Source organism: Hemitrygon akajei, chromosome 4 (assembly GCF_048418815.1).
Source record: "Hemitrygon akajei chromosome 4, sHemAka1.3, whole genome shotgun sequence".
In the NCBI taxonomy this organism is placed as follows: Eukaryota; Metazoa; Chordata; class Chondrichthyes; order Myliobatiformes; family Dasyatidae; genus Hemitrygon; species Hemitrygon akajei.
The window spans coordinates 173,963,876-173,984,819 of NC_133127.1; the positions used below are offsets into that span (position 1 = coordinate 173,963,876).

Sequence of the window (20,944 nt, forward strand, 5' to 3'; positions counted from 1 at the left end):
TGAATTTTTAATTTAATGCTGAAGCTGTTGGTTACATTTGCCTCTTGGGAATGCCGGTAACTCATCACCCAGCTACTTTAGATGGATTCTCATCCTTATTGTAAATGAAATTTCTCCTTTATCAAGTGCTACATTCTTTCCTGCGACTTTGAGTTCAAATGTATTTGCAGTCTCCTCACTGAGCTGTGCTGGTAGTTGATTGACCATTTCAGAAGTGACTGGAATTTCACCCCAAATGGGAGTGGGAGGCTTAAACTGTACGCGGCAGAAAGCTATTACTATCGAATCAGTCATTCTAAACTGGTGAATCAGCAGTAAATAAGGACTGTTTGCTTATTAATTACCAAAATCATCTTGTTTCCTGAATATCCAGACTTAGCCAGAAAAGCCTGATCTAATAGTTCTAGTTTCTAATAATTATAATACATTAACTGATCTTTCCATAATAATGTCTGACAATATTTACATAGAAACCTCTTTAGAAGGAAACTTAAACCACATCAGGTCATTTAATAAAAAAATCTTCCCACTTATAACAATACATCTGGAGCAACAATTCCTGTAATCACTAGGCTGGCTTTGTCATCGAGTCACTGTTGAATCATGGCGACCCTATGGATAATGTAGTTGTCCTTCAGGTTTTTGTGCCAGGCCTTTCTTCCGCGAAGATACTACTGCTGCCCAGGTTGGGAACTCGGGACTCTCACCTCGAAGTCCAGTGCTGATACCACTACATCAGCCGCCAGCCCGAGGGTTGGCTTTAAAACTCCCTAATAGGACATTTTTGTTCTGTAATTCTCATGTGAATACAAAATATAAGACAGCTCTATGTAATTCTTAAATTCCCATCAATTTGTGTGTAATTTTGGAGCAAGGTGTCTGAAAACTCTTTCCATGATTCCTTTCATTTTACAGAATGGGGAAGCAGTGTCTTTGATTAGCAGAGTGATGGCCACCCAATTGCAGCAGTGCACCCTCAGACATCTGGCAGCCATGGGAGGTGGGACAGTACAACTTGTTTGATTGTGCCAGTTGCATAACATTTCTCAAAATACTGTATATCACATGCTAAGGTTCTAGGCAGAAACTTAAGTTGCCAAACTGCCAACTTTTTGCCCTTTAGAAAAACAGTGATTGCTTTTTAACAGGCTCTTGTAGAATTACCATGCTGAATCTATAAATAACCAGCATTATTGTGAAATACATTAAAATAAATCATTCTTACAAACGTTTGCTGGTTGAATGGGAATTCTGGGAGAAAAAATAGTGGATAAATGTTTTTTCTTTAGTTTATATTGAATTAATTATCAATAAGTATCCTAAGTTGAAAGTTCAAGTACTTTATCCAATTTGCTCTTTTCCATTGTATATCTTTAAGCTAAATAGCCTACAGATAATGATGTGGCTGTGAATGAACCCTCAACAGACAATTAAGAATGGAGGATGGAGTTGGGGTTCAGAGTGAGATCAACAATAACATTTGATATCAGAATTTGAAGCTGAAATTGAAAGATCTATATTTTGTGAAATTTGAGCAATGCTTCCAGTTGAAGAACGTACATTAAAATTGTGTGGATAAATACCCTTTTAATGATCTGGTTCAGATCTGTGTGGAAGTTCATTCATAGCAAAGGAATCTGCTTTAGAATGAAGGCTGGGAAAATATTATTTTTACTAACTATTCGGAACCCCTAGAAAAGTACAGCTACGCAGGAGAAGGATGAGGGCTTCTCTTTCACTTTATCACATCTGACTGTATTCTGGTATCTTGCCATGTCACTGGGGTTTCTGTGCCATCCATTCCAGTGACCTGTCAAGATCAAGGCAGTAGAAGCATCAGTAATCAACTCAGTTCTAAATTCCTGTCTCTTGCATCTAGCTGCAGATTATTTTTTCCAGTTTAACCTACCCAACTGATAAAAGCCTGAGGCCAGTTTTGAAGTGACTTGGGTTTGTGTGAAATGCTGGTCTAGGATTCACCTTGAGCAAATAGATGGGCCAGAGGTTTGTTTAGAGTAGCCACTGCTTGCTGTCATAACTGAACTGGATTGACAGTGGATCATTGTTGGATTGTGGAAATGGAGTCTTTGGCTAATAAATATGGTAAGGCAGAGCAGCTCAGGAGAGAATTCCCAGATAGGATTTTGAATTTTACTCCCTTAGCTCTGGAGGAGTCTTTACAAGGTTTTTTTTTTCTGGAGTTGATATATCTTAATAGCTTTGTATAACTGCAAAAGCAGCTGAAATATTGGGTTATATAATCATGTTTTTTTTTAACATTATCAAAGCAGTTATTGTTTAACTAACAGCTCATTTTTGCTTTCTTTTGTAGGCATTATGCCTCAGTTGAAGAAACCTCTGGATTAGAGAAATGTCTGCCATGTTCATCTGCTCCACTGGGAGCTGTAGAATGTTCAGGTAAGTCTTATAGACAATAGACAATAGGTGTAGAAGTAGACCATTCGGCCCTTCGAGCCTGCACCGCCATTTTGAGATCATGGCTGATCAATTACTATCAATACCCGGTTCCTGCCTTGTCCCCATATCCCTTGATTCCCCTATCCATAAGATACCTATCTAGCTCCTTGAAAGCATCCAGAGAATTGGCCTCCACTACCTTCTGACGCAGTGCATTCCAGACCCCCACAACTCTCTGGGAGAAGAAGTTTTTCCTTCTCTGTCCTAAATGACCTACCCCTTATTCTCAAACCATGCCCTCTGGTACTGGACTCTCCCAGCATCTGGAACATATTTCCTGCCTCTATCTTGTCCAATCCCTTAATAATCTTATAGGTTTCTATCAGATCCCCTCTCAATCTCCTTAATTCCAGCGCGTACAAGCCCAGTCTCTCTAACCTGTCTGCGTAAGACAGTCCAGACATCCCAGGAATTAACCTCGTGAATCTATGCTGCACTTCCTCTACAGCCAGGATGTCCTTCCTTAACCCTGGAGACCAAAACTGTACACAATACTCCAGGTGTGGTCTCACCAGGGCTCTGTACAAATGCAAGAGGATTTCCTTGCTCTTGTACTCAATTCCCTTTGTAATAAAGGTCAACATTCCATTAGCCTTCTTCACTGCCTGCTGCACTTGCTCATTCACCTTCAGTGACTGATGAACAAGGACTCCGAGATCTCTTTGTATTTCTCCCTTACCTAACTCTACACCGTTCAGATAATAATCTGCCTTCCTGTTCTTACTCCCAAAGTGGATAACCTCACACTTATTCACATTAAACGCCATCTGCCAAGTATCTGCCTACTCACCCAGCCTATCCAAGTCACCCTGAATTCTCCTAACATCCTCATCACATGTCACACTGTCACCCAGCTTAGTATCATCAGCAAATTTGCTGATGTTATTTTCTATGCCTTCATCCAAATCGTTAACGTAAATGGTAAACAGCTGTGGTCCCAATACCGAGCCCTGTGGCACCCCACTAGTCACCACCTGCCATTCCGAGAAACACCCATTCACCGCTACCCTTTGCTTTCTATCTGTCAACCAGTTTTCTATCCATGTCAATGCCTTCCCCCCGATGCCCTGAGCTTTGATTTTACCCACCAATCTTCTATGTGGGACCTTATCAAATACCTTCTGAAAATCGAGGTACACTACATCCACTGGATCTCCCCCGTCTAACTTCCTGGTTACATCCTCGAAAAACTCCAACAGATTAGTCAAGCATGATTTACCCTTGGTAAATCCATGCTGGCTTGGCCCAATCCTATCACTGCTATCTAGATGTGCCACTATTTCATCCTTAATAATGGACTCTAGCATCTTTCCCACCACCGATGTCAGGCTGACAGGTCGATAGTTCTCTGTTTTCTCCCTCCCTCCTTTCTTAAAAAGTGGGATAACATTAGCCATTCTCCAATCCTCAGGAACTGATCCTGAATCTAAGGAACATTGGAAAATGATTACCAATGCATCCGCAATTTCCAGGGCCACCTCCTTTAGTACCCTAGGGTGCAGACCATCTGGACCTGGGGATTTGTCAGCCTTCAGTCCCATCAGTCTTCTCATCACCGTTCCCTTCTGAATGTCAATCTGTTTCATTTCCTCTGTTACCCTATGTCCTTGGCCCATCCATACATCTGGGAGATTGCTTGTGTCTTCCTTAGTGAAAACAGATCTAAAGTACTCATTAAATTCTTCTGCCATTTCTCGGTTTCCCATAACAATTTCACCCAATTCATTCTTCAAGGGCCCAACATTGTTCTTAACTATCTTCTTTCTCTTCACATACCTAAAAAAGCTTTTGCTATCTTCCTTTATATTCCTGGCTAGCTTGTGTTCGTACCTCATTTTTTCTCCCCGTATTGTCTTTTTAGTTAAGTTCTGTTGTTCCTTTAAAAACTTCCCGATCATCTGTCCTCCCACTCACCTTAGCTCTGTCATATTTTCTTTTTTTTTTAATGCTATGCAATCTCTGACTTCCTTTGTCAACCACTGTGGCCCCTTTCCCCCCTTTGAATCCTTCCTTCTCTGGGGGATGAACTGATTTTGCACCTTGTGCATTATTCCCAAGAATACCTGCCATTGCTGTTCCACTGTCTTTTCTGCTAGGCTATCCGTCCAGTCAACTTTGGCCAGCTCCTCCCTCATGGCTCTATATTTTCCCCGTTCATCTGCAACACTGACACCTCCGATCTGCCCTTATCCTTCTCAAATTGCAGATAAAAGCTTATCATATTATGATCACTACCTCCTAATGGCTCCTTTACTGCAAGATCACTTATCAAATCCTGTTCATTACATAACACTAAATCCAGAATAGTCTTGTCCCTGGTCGGCTCTCGTACAAGCTGTTCCAAGAATGCATCCCGTAGGCACTCTACAAACTCCCTATCCTGTGGTCCAGCACCAACCTGATTCTCCCAGTTCACCTGCATGTTGAAATCCCCCATAACTACTGCGACATTACCTTTGCCACATGCCAATGTTAACTCCCTATTCAACTTGCACCCAATATCCATGCTACTGTTTGGTGGCCTGTAGACAACACCCATTTGGGTCCTTTTGCCCTTACTGTTCCTCAGTTCTATCCACACAGACTCTACTTCTCCTGACCCAATGTCCTCCCCTTGCAAAGGACTGAATCTCATTCCTCACCAACAGGGCCACCCCACCCCCTCTGCCCACATTTCTTTCCCTACGATAGCACGTATACCCTTGTACATTCATTTCCCAGGTCTGATCTCCCTGCAGCCATGTCTCCATTATCCCAACAACATCATAGTTACCCATTCGCACCTGGGCTTCAAGCTCATCCGCCTTATTTCTGACACTTCGTGCATTCAGATATAGAATTTTTAACCCATTTCTCCTCTCTCTGTTTGAATCGCTGCATATTGTGCTTAACCCAGCTCCCCGAACTCCCATCGGGCTATATGCCCCTAGAATTTTGTTGTCCTTCCTAAATTTACTTATTCTTTCAACACATTTAACTCCATGTTCCGTCAGACCATCCCTCTGTACACGAGTCCTCCTTATCACTTGTTCTGCCCCACCTTCCTCAACTACACACTTAATGTTCCGGAACCGTGTAGTCCCCACCTGTCCTTTATTCATCCTCTCGCTATCCTCTCTCACATTCTGGATCCCCGCCCCCTGCAAATTTAGTTTAAACCCCCCCAAGAAACACTAGCAAACTTCCCTGCAAGAATGTTAGTACCGCTCCAGTTCAGGTGTAAACCGTCCCTTCGGAACAGATCCCACCTGCCCTGGAACAAAGCCCAATTATCTACAAACCAGAAGCCCTCCCTCCTGCACCATCCTCTCAACCACGTATTAATCTTTATAATCCTTCTGTTCCTTGCCTCACTCGCACGTGGCACAGGTAGCAATCCTGAGATTGTTACCCTGGAGGTCCTGCTCTTCAGCTTCGCACCAAACTCCCTACGCAGGACCCCCTCACGCATCCTACCCACGTCATTGGTCCCTACATGGACCACAACATCTGGATTCTTGCCCTCCCTCTCGAGAATAACCTGCACCCAATCTGAGATGTCTCTGACCCTGGCACCAGGGAAGCAACATACCATCCGAGACTCCCGATCTTCCCCACAAAATCTCCTATCCGCCCCCCTGACTATAGAATCCCCTATCAATACCACTCTCTTCTCTTCCCTCCTCCCCTGCCTAGTCAAGGGTCCAACCTCAGTGCCAGAGACAGGACCACTGCAGCTTGTTCCTGGTAGGTCATCCCCACCAACAGTATCCAAAACGGTATACTTATTTTTGATGGGAACGGCCTTCTTGTTGGTAGAAGCTGGTGAATCCACAGTAATGCAGGAGGCGCAGTAGTGTCGAGCCAAGTTTATTGTCATTTAACTGTGCACATGTATATAATGTATATAGAAATGAGAGAATGTTTCTCCGAACCAGGGTGTAAAGCACAGTAGTATGCGTACCAAGCTAACATGAAGGCAAGTGGAAAAATCTACAGATGAATCACACATAAATAACAAACTAAAATGCATTAATGTTAAAACATTGTAAGGTACAGAACAGATTAACCCATGACACTTCAAATACGATGTGGCAGGGAGTTCAGAAGCTTAATGGCCTGGGGGATGAAACTGATTCCCATCCCGATCATTCTAATTTTTATGCATCGGAGTCTCTATCCTGATGGTAGAAAGTCAAAGAGGATGCTGGGTGGACGGGTGGGATCCTTACTAATACCAAGGGCCCTGCGTATACAGTCTCCCTGGTAGTTAGTGGGGAGACCGCTATGATCCTCTCGGCTGTTCTCAGTCTTTTGTGGGGACTTGTGGTCCGATGTTCGACTGCTGCCATACTAGATGGAGATGCAGGACGCTCTCAATGGTGCTCCTGTAAAACGCAGTTAAGATGGGAGGGGGGAGCCATGCTTGCCTCAATCCTAGGAAATGGAGGTGCTGCTGTGCTGCCTTGTTCAGGGAGGTGAGGTTATCCGTGATGTGAAGTCCCAGGAACTTGATGCACTGAACCCTGTCTATGGAGGAGCCATGTATTAGCAGAGGAGGGTGGTTTGTCTGCCCCTTCCAGGTCCACAGTGATTTCCTTGTTCATGTTCAGGATCGGGATGTTCTTCTCACACCAATCCACCAGCTGCTCTACTTCCTCTCTATAGTCTGTCTCGACATCATTCTTGCTAAGGCCAACCGGTGTTGTGTCATCAGCAAGCTTGATGACTTGGTCGGAGCTGGATCCTGTGACACAGTCGTGAGTCAGCAGTGGGTTGAGCACACAGCACTGGGGAATGCCGATGCTCAGCTTAATGAGACTAGAGATGTTGCTGCCCACACGGACCGACTGTGGCCTTACCGTTAAGAAGTTCAGTACCCAGTTGCAGAGGGAGGTGTTCAGACCCAGCGAGGATGGTTTCCCCACCAGTCTCTGAGGTGTGATGGTGTTGAACGCTGAACTGAAGTTTATAAAAAGCAGTCTGGCATATGATTCCCCATTTTCCAGGTGGGCCAGGACAGAATGATAGGTGCTCGTTGATTCCAAAGGAAATTACAGTGTCACAGTAGCATTACAAGTGCACAGATATGCAAATATTAAAAGAAGTAAGAAAGAATTTAAAAAATAAGTTACTTCAAAGGGTCTATCAGGAGGGGGGACATCACTTCCCTCATTATAGGTTGACACATTGTGGAAGATTTCACTGTGGAAGACACTAGCAGTGTGCCAGATGTTGTAGTGTTTGAGGGAAGAGAAGTGATTGCAGTTATTTATTACAAGGGGCAGGGTGTTCAAAAGCCTGAAAGACCTAAGGGTACATAAGTCACCCAGACCAGATGGTCTGCACCATTGGATTCTGAAAGAGATAGAGTTAGAGATTGTGGAGGCATTAACAAATGATTTTTCAAAAATCATTGGACTCTGGCATGGTGCCAGAGGACTGGAAAATTGCAAATGCCACCACTCTTTAAGGAAGGAGAAGACAGCAGAAAGGAAATTATAGACCCATTAGCCTGACCTCAGTGGTTGGGAAGATGGTGAAGTCACTCAGGGGTGTCAAACTCATTTTAGGTCACGGGCCGGATTGAGCAAAATGCAGCTTCATGCGGGCTGGATCAGTTGGACTCGTGCGAACGCAGCTTTCGTTGCCTCCGTTTTTTCAGCCTGCTCTCATGTGTCTCAGTCTCTGCTATAACTACAAAGTGTTTCACTTTACAAATTCCGTTTCTTATGAAGAAGACTGCCGAATAAACACTAAAAACCCTGAAAACCTGGTACCTGAATAAACTCAGCATTAGCCATATCATACGCCATAGGCGCTTCGATTACTGGGGCCAGCTTTAATAGTAATTAGATATTATCTCGCGGGCCAAAGATAATTCCACCATCCGGCCCGCGGGCCTTGAGTTTGACATATATGGAGTACTTGGTAACACAAGACAAGATAGGCCAAAGTCAGCATGGTTTCCTTAAGGGAAATTCTTGCCTGACTAACCTGTTGGAATTCTTTGAGGAGATTACAGGTAGGGTAGATGAAAAAATGCAGTGGATGTGTATATTTGGACTTTCAGAAGGCCTTTGACAAAGTGCCACATATGAGGTTGCTTACTAAGAGCCCATGGTATTACAGGAAAGTTACTAACATGATTAGAACATTGGCAGTTGGTAGGAGGCAGCAGGTGGGAGTAAAAGGATCCTTGTCTGGTTGGCTGCCAGTGACTAGTGGTGTTCCTCAGGGGTCAGTGTTGGGACCACTTCTTTTTATGTTGTATATCAGTGATTTAGATGATGGAATAGATGGCTTTGTTGCCAAGTTTGCAGATGATACAAAGATTGATGGGGGGCAGGTGGTGTTGAGGAAACAGGTAGGATGCAGAAGGACTTGGATTAGGAGAAGGGGCAAGAAAATGACAATTGAAATAATACATGTTGGAAAATGCAGGTTCATTCACTTTGGTAGTAGAAATAAATGTGCAGATTATTTTCTAAATGGGGAGAAAATCTAAAATTCTGAGATGCAAAGGGACTTGGGAGTCCTTGTGCAGAACACGCTAAAGGTTAGCTTACCGGTTGAGTCAGTGGTGAGGATGGCAAATGCAATGTTAGCATTCATTCCGAGAGGTTTCAAATACAACAGCAAGGATGTGATGCTGAGGCTTTAAAAGGCACTGATAATGCCATCTTGAGTATTGTGAACAGTTTTCGTCTCCTAATCTAAGAAAGGATGTGCTGGCATTGGAGAGGGTCTGGAGGCGGTTCACAAGTATGAATCTGGGAATGAAAGGGTTGTCAAGAGGTACGTTTGATGGCTCTGGGTCTGTCTTCTGGACCTTAGAAGGATGGGGGAAGCTCATTGAAACCTTTCGAATGTTGAAAGGCCAAGACAGAGTAGATGTGGAAAGGATGTTTCCCATGGTGGGGGAGTATAGGACAAGAGGGCACAGTCTCAGGATAGAGGGGCATCCATTTAAAACAGATATGGAGAAATTTCTTTAGCTAAAGGGTGTGAATTTGTGAAATTTGTTACCACAGGCAGCTGTAGAGGCCAGCTCATTGGGTGTATTTAAGGCAAAGATCGAAAGGTTCTTGATTGGCCACGGCATCAAAGGTTACGTGGAGAGGCTGAGAAATGGAGTTCAGGAGGAGAAAAAAAAGATCAGCCATGATTGAATGACGGAGCAGACTTGATGGGCCAAATGGCCTAATTCTGCTCCTGTCTAATGGACTCTTTATAGAGCCTAAAGGCCAAGGGTAAGAATGACCTCGTATAGCACTCTTTGGAGCAGTGCAGTTTTTGTTCCTAAAAGTACTCCTGTTCAGCCAAAGTGGCATGCAGAGGGTCAGAAACATTGTCCAGAATGCGGAAAAACTTTTTCACCCAGAGAGTGGTGGATATGTGGAATGCTCTGCCCCAGAAGGCAGTGGAGCCCAAGTCTCTGGATGCATTCAAGAAAGAGTTAGATAGAGCTCTTATAGATAGCAGGGTCAAGGGATATGGGGAGAGGGCAGGAATGGGGTACTAATTGTGTATGATCAGCCATGATCACATTGAATGGCGGTGCTGGCTAGAAGGGCCGAATGGCCTACTCTTGCACCTACTGTCTTTTGTCTAATTGCCAGTATTTTCTGTAGGGTCCTTTATTCTACCACAGCCTTGAGTGTGTCCAGTTTGACTCCTATAACAGAACTTGCCTTTTTAATCAGTTTATTGAGCATGTTGGCATCACCAATGTTGATGCCATTGCCCCAACACACCACTGCACTGAAGATTGTACTGGCAACAACAGACTGGTAGGACATGCCTGCATACCCCAAAGGACCTCAGTCTCCTCAGGAAGTAGAGGCAACTCTGGCTCTTCTGGAGGTCCACTCCAGTTTGTCCTCCAGGTACACCCCCTGGTGCTTGTTGGTCCTCACCACATCCCTGTTCTCACCATCAATAGTAACAGGGAGCAGTGCAGGCTTAGTCTTCCTAAAGTCCATCACCATCTCCTTTGTCTTGCTGATGATGGGCTGCAGATGTTTCAACTTCCACCATTTAATAAAGTCCTCCACGTATTCATCCTCCTGCCCTCCCTTATACATCCAACTATTGCTGGGTCATCAGAGAATTTCTGCAGATGACATGGCTCAGTGTTGTATCTAAAGTTCGAGGTATGCAGGGTGAGCTAGAAGGAACCAGATACAGATCCCTGTGGGGCCCTAGTGCTGCTTATAGCCAAATCAAACACTCAGCTCTGAAGTCGCTCAAAATGTGTCTGCCAGTCAGGTTGTCCATTATCCAGGACACAATAAAATGTGTCAACCTGCATTGAATGGAGCTTTTCCTGCAGCAGTGAGGGCTGGATGGTATTGAAATCAAAAATCATGATCCTCGCAGTGCTGCCCCGCTTATCCAAAAGGAAGTAGCCTCTGTTCAGCAAGTAGATGACACTGCACTCCCGGTAGGCAAACTGCCTGGGATCAAGGGCTGATCTGACCAGGGGTCGGAGGTGAGACAGGACAAGCCTCTTGATTGGTCCTTTTTGGGTACTGGGACCATACATGATGTTTTCCACACAGTCGGGACCCTTTCCAGTCTGAGACTCATTGAAAATGCGCTGGAGAACTCCACACAGCTGCTCAGCACACTCCTTCAGGACCTTGGGGTTCACAGCATCCAGTCCCAACGCTTTGCTGTGTCTGAGTTTCCCCAGAGACCTCCTCACCTGCTCAGCAGTGAGGGTGAGTCCATGATGACTGGGGAGTTGGTGGAAGGTGGGAGCTGGGGGAGGTGAAGATCAGTTAGTGTGTGGTTGGTGAGTGCAGGGCAAGGAGGGGATGTAGACAGTGGTAGCCTGTTTATTTATCTGTGTGTTGAACTGGAAGAGGGGAGGCGTTGGTGCTGGGGGAAGCAATGGTTGCCTCAGAACCTGGATTGATGTGCTGAGGACAGAGGCTATTGCATCGTTAGTGAATCGATTTGAGTGATAAACGAATTGGAAAGGGTCCATTGTAGCCAGGAGAAAGGCTTTAATGTGCTCCTTAACCAGCCGCTCAAAGCATTCATCATGGTTGATATTAATGCCACCAGACGATAGTCATTTAGGCGGTTTACTGTCGCCTCCTTTGCACTGGAATGATGGCCGCCTCCTTGAAAACTGAGGGGACAATGGACTGTTCCAGACAGAAGTTAGATATTTTCGTCAGCATCTCCTCCAGCTGGGCTGCACAGTCTTTCAGAACTCAACCGGGTATGTTTTTGGGCCCCACAGCTTTGCTTGGACTGACTCTGGCCAGCGTCTTCCTCACCTCAGCTTCAGCCAGACGGAGTGCCTGCTCCCCTGGGGATAGGGGTGCCTTCCTCGCCAGCTCTTTGTTTTGCACGTCAAATCGGGCATGGAAAACCTTCAGCTCTCGGACTGAAGCGTCCTGGTCATTGACGTGCAGGGTGGACTTGTAGTCTACAATCCCCTGGATTCCCTGCCGCGTGTGCCTCGTGACTCTGGTATCGCAGGTGGCTGTAAATTCTCTGAGAATGCTCCCGTTTCATCTTCCTGATGGAGTGGGAAAGCACAGCTTCTGTTTCCCTGAGAGTTGTCACATCCCCTGATCTAAAAGTAGCATCACAATCCCTCAGCCTGGCACGGACCTCTGCAGTGAGCCGTGCTCCTCATCTGCCCTCACCCGGATGCTCATACACTTCTCTGTGTAGCTGAGTGTAATAATTAGCCTGACGCTATTACAGCAGCAGTGACAGGGCTTCAGTTCTGCTGCTGTAAGGAATTTACGTGTTCTCCCCAAAACAGTATGGGTTTCCTCCAGGCGCTTGTGTATCCTCCCGCGTTCCAAAGACTTGCCTGATTAGTAGGTGTATTTGGGCGGTGCATGGTTGTTTGGCTGGATGGGCCTATAACTATGCTGTAAATCTAAATAATTAACATAGTCTACACCAAGACATTATCTGAGTTATCTTAAACACAAGAGACTCTGGCAGATGTTGGAAATCCACAGAGAAACATGTAGTGCTGGAGGAACCCAACGGGTCAGGCGGAATAAGAAGCCAGTGATTTGGCCAAGACCACTCATCAGGGCTAAACTAAATATGAGATCTTGTTTCCCAGGTTTAGCGTTTCTTTTATGATGGGCTGGCTTCCATCAGAGTTCTCAATTTAGCTCTTAGAGGCTCTAGCACTCAAAAGGGTTTATTGTCACAAGCATGTTGTTAAAGCTTTAATATTTGTGTGAGCCCTTTTGCTCCAAGGACAGTTGTGTGTAGAGGTCAGTCCTTCAACACTATAGCATAGAAATAGGCCATTTGACCCATCTAGTTTGTGCCAAAATATAAATCTGCCTAGTCCCATCGACTTGTACCCAGAACACAGCCCTCCATACATCTTCCATCCACGTACCTATCCAAATTTCTCTTAAATGTTGAAGATGAACCTGGATCCTCCTCCTTGGCAGCTTGTCCTTGTGGCCTTCATTGAAATATTCTCATTGCTTGCGTAAATCAGCGGTACTGAATTTCAGAAGCAAAGTACAATGGGCAGCTGTAACTATGGTCTGTTTACCGTAAGCGACAGCAGGTGAATTTACACTCATTCCTTGTTGCAAAACCATTTTCTCAGGCACTTTGCTTGGAACTTTATAAATATGCTGTAAATTATTCAAGGTTTTTGGATTCATAGTGTCAGGCAGCAGATAAAGAGGCCTTTCGATTTCAGGTTGAACATTAAGTATCCATTTGCATTAATTCTACATCAATTCTATTTTATTCCCCTGTATTCCTATCAATTGCACCAAATTCTACAACTCACCTACATAGTAAAGGCAGCTATAGTGGCCGATTAAATCATTAGCTTGTGTAGTGAATCGGGAGAGCGAAGTTTGAGGCCTGGTGTTTGGTGATCAGCATGTCCTGATGTCGAGGCTGAGGATCAAGGCCCAAGGGTCAAGTCAGAGGTCTAGAAGTCAAGGCCAGTTGGCCGGAGTCCTGTGTCTGAGGATTTCTGCAGGTCTGCTGGGGTTGCCAAAGGCCCAATGTCTCAGTGTCCAAGTCCAAATCAGTCCACTGGAGGTCAGAGACAGCTTGACTTGGATGGAGGACTGTGTCTGTGCGTGAGTGGGAGGGGGTAACAGGGCTTGTTTTGTTGCTTGTGTTCTGTATTGTTATGGATATGCTATGTTGGCATTGGGATATGTGGTGACGCTTGCAGTGTACCCCAGGCACTTCCTCCAGATGTGTTGACTGTTAACGCAAATGACGCGTTTCACTGTTTTGAAGTAACATGCGATAAGTAAACTTGAATCTTGAATCTAGCTTTGTGATGTGAGAGGAAGCCCACTTGATCACAGGGGAGGCAGGGAAACTCCACACAGATGCCACTTGAGGCCAGGATTGAACCTGGTTCCCTAGGGTTGAGGCAGAAGCTCTTCATCTCCTCGTGTCCCAGATAAAATCTGCTTATTTGACAGTGGAAACATTCTCATCAATGAGTTTTCTCGATAAACTTCCTGAGATTTATCCAGAGACTGTGCTGCTTTAGACCTTCTTATTGTTCTCTAATGTGTCTGACAGAACACACCATGAGCCCACAGATACAATCCTAAAATAACTTGGCTTGCTATTTCACGCACACTGCAGCTGTCACTTGCGGCTCAGTTTTATTGTTCGTTAGACTGATGGGTATCTTGTTGTCTGACTGTTGAAGGACACAGTCTCCTTATGTGATCTCACACACACAACTAATTCAGTTCCTCTTTCTTGTGCATTCTAACCATTAACCCATGCTTTGCCCTTCCTGCTTTGGTCTATTTTCCCTGAAGACAAGAGGTCATGGGTTAAGTGTGAAAGGTGACAGGTTTAAGAGGAACTTCACTTAGAGGGTGGTGAGAGTGTGGAATGAGCTGCCAGTGGAAGTGGTGGACGTGGGTTTCATTTTCAACATTTAAGAGACATTTGGATAGATACACAGATGAGAGCAGTATAGAGAACTGTGGTGCAAGTCGATGGGACTAGACATTAGTAGTTTGGTGTAGACTAATAAACTGGAGGGATTTTTTTTCTGTGCTATAGTGTTCTATGATTCTATGACAAAACAGTTTTGTACTCCTTTCTGGAAGTACATATTCATTATATGATACAGATTGAGATTAAGTTGCCCAGATGGTCAAGTTGTGGAATGGGAGTGCTTTCCTTTCCGCTGTCCAGATTCCCTGTGTAAGCACATCGGCTCAATGCAACTCATTGCGAGAAGATCTTGTTTGAGATGTGTCACTGTGTATAATGACGAAGCTTTCTTTGTATAGGCAAAATAGTCCAATGATGCTGGGAGGGCAAATGAAGAAGGAATGTATTTTAGAGATTTGGAAGAGATTAATGAAGAGAGGTGATTGTCTCTGGTGATGCGTTTGATTCCGTTATTCAGGCAATGTCATACATGGGTATTAACCTCTTGTGCTTCCCAAGTGCTTTTAATTAAGCTCTTTTATTTTTTAAAACAGATTTCATAGGAAGCCAGGCGGCATTATGATGCAGTAATCCAATAGTCGGTACCTTATTCCATAGAACACATTCAAATTCCATTGTAGGAGAAAACAGGAATTAAATTTTCCTTTTAGATGTCAATATCAGAAACTATGAATCACTGCACTTTTTAAAATTTGTTTTCCTCCGTGGTGCCTTCGGAGTACCATGCCCGTGGTGCAGAGAAGTGAAAATGAAATGACAGCACCCTACTGTTCCACCAGAGCGCTCTCCACTGACTTGCTGGTGCTGACCTGTGCACCTGCAGTGTGTGGGTCCAACAGTGGAACTTGCATTAGGACTGTCCCTGTGGTGGTCTGCAAACACTCAGTGAACAGATGGAGACATATATAGACTCCCCCACCCCCACATACACCTGATCCTCGTGGGGTGTTCAGCTACCAGCCATCACGGGTGACTAGAAAGCTGCTTTCCTGGTAGCCAGTTGTGTTGCCACAAATGTACCAACTTTACCCTTCAGCTTCCATGCTAAAAGCCAGGCAAGATGTCACTCGCATGGTGACAGATGAGCAACACTGAAGAAAAATGGGCTTGAAAACAAACTCTAATAGTTTCAACTGGTTAGATCTATAGGTCTTGCGAATATGTTTATTGCCATCCAAAATTAAAAATGGTCTTTGAGGATGCTGGGAGAAAAGTGACAAAATACCCTACTTCAAATAAAACAAATATTTTTATCATAATGACCCCAACCAATGAACGATTATCTTTATGAATATTGTTGTATATTAGGAACATTAGATAACAATTCTATTTTTACCTATTATAAAGTATTTTCAGCAATATAACAGCAGTAGCTTACCACACAATTCAATTACTCCATGTGCGTCATTAATACAGTTGCAATTTTCACAATGACAAATGTGAAAGGCTTCAAGGCTGGCAGCAGTTCATGTCATCTCATCAGTCACTGCGAAAAGCATAAGAATAGGGCTCAAGTCTTCCACTGACCTGCAGGTTACTTCCCTTCGTTTAGAGTGCTTTCACACTTATTTTCTAATATTTTTGCCTACACCGTTGTTTCTGCAAATGTAAGTAAATCTCCCTCTATATCTGAATAAACAAGGCAGTGATTCAAATCACAAGGACAAAGTCATATTTTAATGTCCGAGTGTAAGTGTTTGTGGTATTAACACCCGCAAAGGCTGTTTGTGATTTGTCCCTGGTCAAATCCATCCATTGAAACACAAAACCATTTCTTTTTGTTCAAAGATGGCAAAGGTCAAAAGAACGGTAGCTTATTGGTAAAGAGTTAGAGCAGCACGGTGGATCATTAGTAGCTAGATTACTGGGAAACAGTATATCCAGAACTGAGGTGGCATGGCAACATAGCACAACGCTTTACAGTACAGGTGATGCAGGTTCAATACCCACCTCTGCCTGTAAAGAGTTTGTACATTCTCCCCGTGACCACGTGGGTTTCCTCCCACAACCCAAAGACCCACCAATTGGTAGGTTAATTGGTTATTGTAAATTGCCCCATGATTAGGCCATGTTTAACTTGAGATTGCTTGGTGGCATGGCTGGAAGAGACAGAAGGGCCTTTTTCATGCTGTATAAATGTGACCAGTTAGGCTATAAATAACTTCCTCTTTCCATGATGTTCTTTTGGGACAAAGTCCGTCCTTACTCAAGTCAATTAATTCTATTTGTAGATGCAGACTTGTAGTGATGTGGGTGACATATGACTCCACAGAGGCCTAGCAAACCATCGGGTTGTTAAGAGGATATTTCCCTGTCAGTTCCAGGGACAACAAAGGAAAGGCTTTCCTTGTAGATCAAGAGAATGCAGATCCTGAAGCAACAAAACATCTGCTGGAAGAACTCGGTGGGTTGAGCTGCTTCTGCTGCTGTCAATATTTCAGGTTAAACTTCTGCATCAGAACTGTCATGCAAGTTTCAACCCAAACTCTTAACTCTTTCCACAGATACCGTTTGATCTGCTTGAGTTCCTCCAGCAGATTTTTTAATAATGGCGTAGACTGCGATGTCTTCATTCCCCTAAGTGAACAATTGTGCCATATCAGTGCGGGATGATTAGATGACAATTTTTTTCATCTTTTAATGAAGCAGCAGCAAATTTAAATGAGGTGGATAAAGTTAAGTCTTTATTGTGCCTGATAATTAAGATCACTTTTGTTTTTGCCAGGGCTTTATTCCCGTCTGATACGTGTGGCACGGAATACCCAGCACACACATCAGGCAGGCCTTTCAAAGTCTTCCAACGAGAGCAAGGAGGTGACACATGACGAGAAGCACACAGAGTTTGTTGTCTTCGCATTGGTGCCGGTCTTCTGCGTTGTGGGATTGTGCGGAATTTTCATCTGCAATGCCCTGAAGAAGAAGGGATACCGCTGTACCTCAGAAAAATCTGATGAAGAAAGTCCCAATGGGAAGCTGGGTAAATACAATCCAAATTATACTGTTTATATATTTTTTTGTCCTGAATGCTAATACACCTATGCAAATCTGCATCTGTATAAAGCTCTGCTTTAATGCTCACTCTTTTTTTGTAGTTCGATTTGGAGTTATTTTTGATGGATCTGAAGGTCCCCAGGCATGCCTCAACTTTAGTTTTTGCCTTTTCAGTTAATGCCATCAGCTCGTAAAGAGAAATGTTTGGGCAAGCAAGTTTTTTTTTTCCCTGCCTACAGTTGGATGATAGACTATTTGTAAATGCTTTAATTGCTTTAAGTTATACTCATTGTTTATGTTAAAATGGTCACATAAAAGCCCTGTTCTGTGTTGTGTTTTGGCTACTCGTGAGTGATTCCTGCGTTATGTTTAATACAGAGTCACATCCTACTATAGTTAAATTTCCAGGAGGTGGGGCCGTTTGAAAGGTTGGAAGTTTTTTTCCCATCATTTTAAACTAAGAGGCCATTTCAGGGGAATATTAAAAAATGAACATCTTTATTCCCTTGTTTGCTGTTCCACCTCAAGTAGCCACTCCCCTTCTCATGGCAGCTTTCTATCACCGACGTGCATGATGCCTTCTTTACGCCTTCCTTCTCCACCATCTTGGAAGTCAAACATTCTCTTGGGGTGAGCAGTGAATCATTTCTACCTACACTTTGGTGTGCTCCATTCACCCAAGTGGTCTCCTTTAGACTGAGTGACTGCTCTTCAGTTATGTCCCTGTAGAGTCAGCGAGTCTGACTGAGCTTCCAGTTGCCTGTTAGTTCTCCATCCCAATGCTATTCCCCTATTTAGTCTTTCTGCATTGTTCTAACAAAAACTCAAAGAATAGCGTCTCATCTTTTTAAAAGCACATTATTGAATTCAACTATTTCAGATCACCAGGCTTTTCTTTCTAACTTCTGGCCCTTTAAGATGTGTGACCCTTTGCTCTCTGCACCTCTCCTTTACTACAGCATAAAGCAGGGGTTTCTGCAGGTTAGTGGTAAGGCTGTGTGGTATATATATATTTTTTTAAAAAATTGGGAACCTCTGGCTTAAAGCATTTGATTTTTAACTTTTCCGAGGTTCGATGAAAAGTTATTGATCTGAAGCATTAACTCTGTTTCTCCTTCCACTGACATTGCCAGAATTGCAGCATTTTCCAGTTTTATTTATAAAGATAGCTGTTTGAATGTTCAGAGATCATATTTGGGCCAGATTTATTTAAGGTAACAGATTTCTTTTTCCAAAGGACATTAAATCAGCATTTTTTCGCCCCAACAATCTGGCAACCTCCAGGTCTTTGAAAAATTCCGAATTTAAATTCCCCAGCCACAACAACAGCATCTGTGCAACGTCTAGCTCTCTGGACACCCATCTAGAAATCAAATCACAAAGCTATCACTCCTCAGACGGATGTTGTTTCTTCATTCTCCATTTGTGAAGATGCCCACCTGCCCATCTCATTTGCAGAGCCCAGGAAACCTCTTACTGCATTGCTACCATTATATATAAATCTTCTATCTTCTGTAGGCAGCAAAGACTGCATATTTACAGAAATGATGAATCCTTTTATTCTGCCACCCCCTTCACACCCGATTTTGTTTCTTTGGGGACCAGTATAAAATTGTCAGCAGCCTAACTTATTCTACTTATTTTACTTATTCAGTAAAACTTTGGCGGCAGTGGTTAAAAATCAACAACTCTGAATTTCTGTCAATCCTTTGGTAGTTTATTTCTTTGCAACATTAGCAATGAGAAGTGACCTTATTCCCCTTGGGGTAGTTCCACTGTGAAACTATGCTCAGAAGGAGTTATCCTTTCCCTTTATTGCATAAGAGTTACCGAGAGTAGGTGGGTAATTGAACAGTTACTCTAGTTTGGTGTTGGTTTATATAATTCTGATCTGTGAGGGTTGTTGAACTGGACTGGCAATTGGCGTGGAGAAAGCATTGACTGATTTGCTGTTTATGTGAGAAATTTGGAGAGCATCTTCATCCAGCCCAGTAATTACATGGAATTGTTTACAAAGCAGCATTTTGCTTTTGATCAAGGCTACAACCAAGACCAAGCTGTACCTGGTATTAAATTAAAAGTGTAACCAAGTCAAAAAATTATAAGCTTTAATTGTAAGAAAATTTGTTCCGTTTTAGCTTGTATTTTATCACAGTTGGCATCAGATAAGCTGGAGGGAATTTGAGAATCCATTTAAATCTGTTTCTATAGGCATAGGTTTGGGAAAGGCATCTCACATCCTTTGGCTCAGGTAGCCAGTTTAAACCCTCTCCTTAGTCTTTTGTAGACCTATCAGCAAAAAGAGCCTACGTAGGATAGGATGATGAGCCCAGAAGTCTTTCTTTGCTTTTGAGAACATACACAGGACATTGTACATACGTGATGTAGCATGGGATAAGGTTGTCATTGATCTGATTTGTAACTTACTTGTCACGGCACCTCTGTCTTCTCATTCAAGATTTAAAGGAGAGGGTGAAGTAAAGATGGGGTGGGCAGCTATCATCTGGAATTTGCTGTTGGAAGAATGATGGAAATTGAATCACTGGGACACTGGTGAGAAGGCAGTTTACAAGCTCTGGGATAAAGAACAGGAAACACAACCAATCAGATTGTTCTGTACAGAGCCATTCTGGTCTTGATGGGTAAGACGATCAGAACTGCTGAAGGTTGACCTCATACGGTGTACTAGGTACAGCCTCAATGACCCAGAATCAATTCTGACCAGTGCAGCTGTTGAGAAATTGGCCATGCCTTCCTATGAACACAGGTTTTTGAATTCGTGCTCTATTTTCCAAAGACCCATGGCGTGATAGGTTAAGTGGCTGTGTAAATTGCTCGCCGTGTGTGGATTCTGGGACAAGTTAATAGAAATGTTGAAAGAGTAAAATGGATTGGTTTTGATGGCCGGCATGGACTCTGGGCCGAAGGGTCTGTTACTGCGTCTGACTTTATAACTCTAAAGATAACTATTTTGCGCCGGTTCACTTGTTTCCTTCCTGGGATGGGGGAGGTGTCCTACGAGGTGAAATTGGCCCATGCTCAGTAAATTGTAGTAGAATTTTAAAAAAAAAATTATCTGGAGATGCTGAACGGAATCAGCCTCTTCTTGCTGCCCAATAACACCCAAATGGCCAATTAACATCCTGACCCATATACCCTTAGAAAATGGGAGGAAACCAGAGGACCCGGAGGAGGCCTACACAGTCACAGAGAAACCCATACAAAGTCCTTCTTGCAGAGAGCGGCAGAACGCAACCCAGATCACTGGCGCTGTAATAACATTGCGCTAACAGCTACGCTACCACACCACCCTCAATCATTAAAACATACAATATACAGAGAGGGATTAACAGTGCGGTCACCACTTCCTCTATGCAGCAAGAGATTCTTGCAAATGTGGGGGTATGGTGAATATCCGTCCTCTGTGCTGAGGTGAAGAGAGATTTCCTCTGTAGATTCCATATCACTGGGATTCTTCATTTTGGAGGACTGTTATAACTACAGCTAAGTATTGAGTTTATGGATGTTAAATCGAGTCTGA

The 20,944-nt window shown here is 43.7% G+C and overlaps 1 protein-coding gene across 2 annotated transcripts in view; it reads left to right on the plus strand.

Annotated features, from left to right (window-relative positions):
- relt (RELT TNF receptor) overlaps nucleotides 1-20,944 on the plus strand; it is a 69,640-nt gene that overhangs the window by 28,360 nt on the left and 20,336 nt on the right. For both annotated transcript variants that reach the window (XR_012098770.1, XM_073044007.1), the window contains exons 5-6: nucleotides 2,333-2,418; nucleotides 17,138-17,389. Coding sequence is in view for 1 of the 2 variants with exons in the window: in XM_073044007.1 (XP_072900108.1) it covers nucleotides 2,333-2,418; nucleotides 17,138-17,389 (338 nt within the window). In the remaining variant the exon portion in view is untranslated. The remainder of the gene's footprint in view (nucleotides 1-2,332; nucleotides 2,419-17,137; nucleotides 17,390-20,944) is intronic.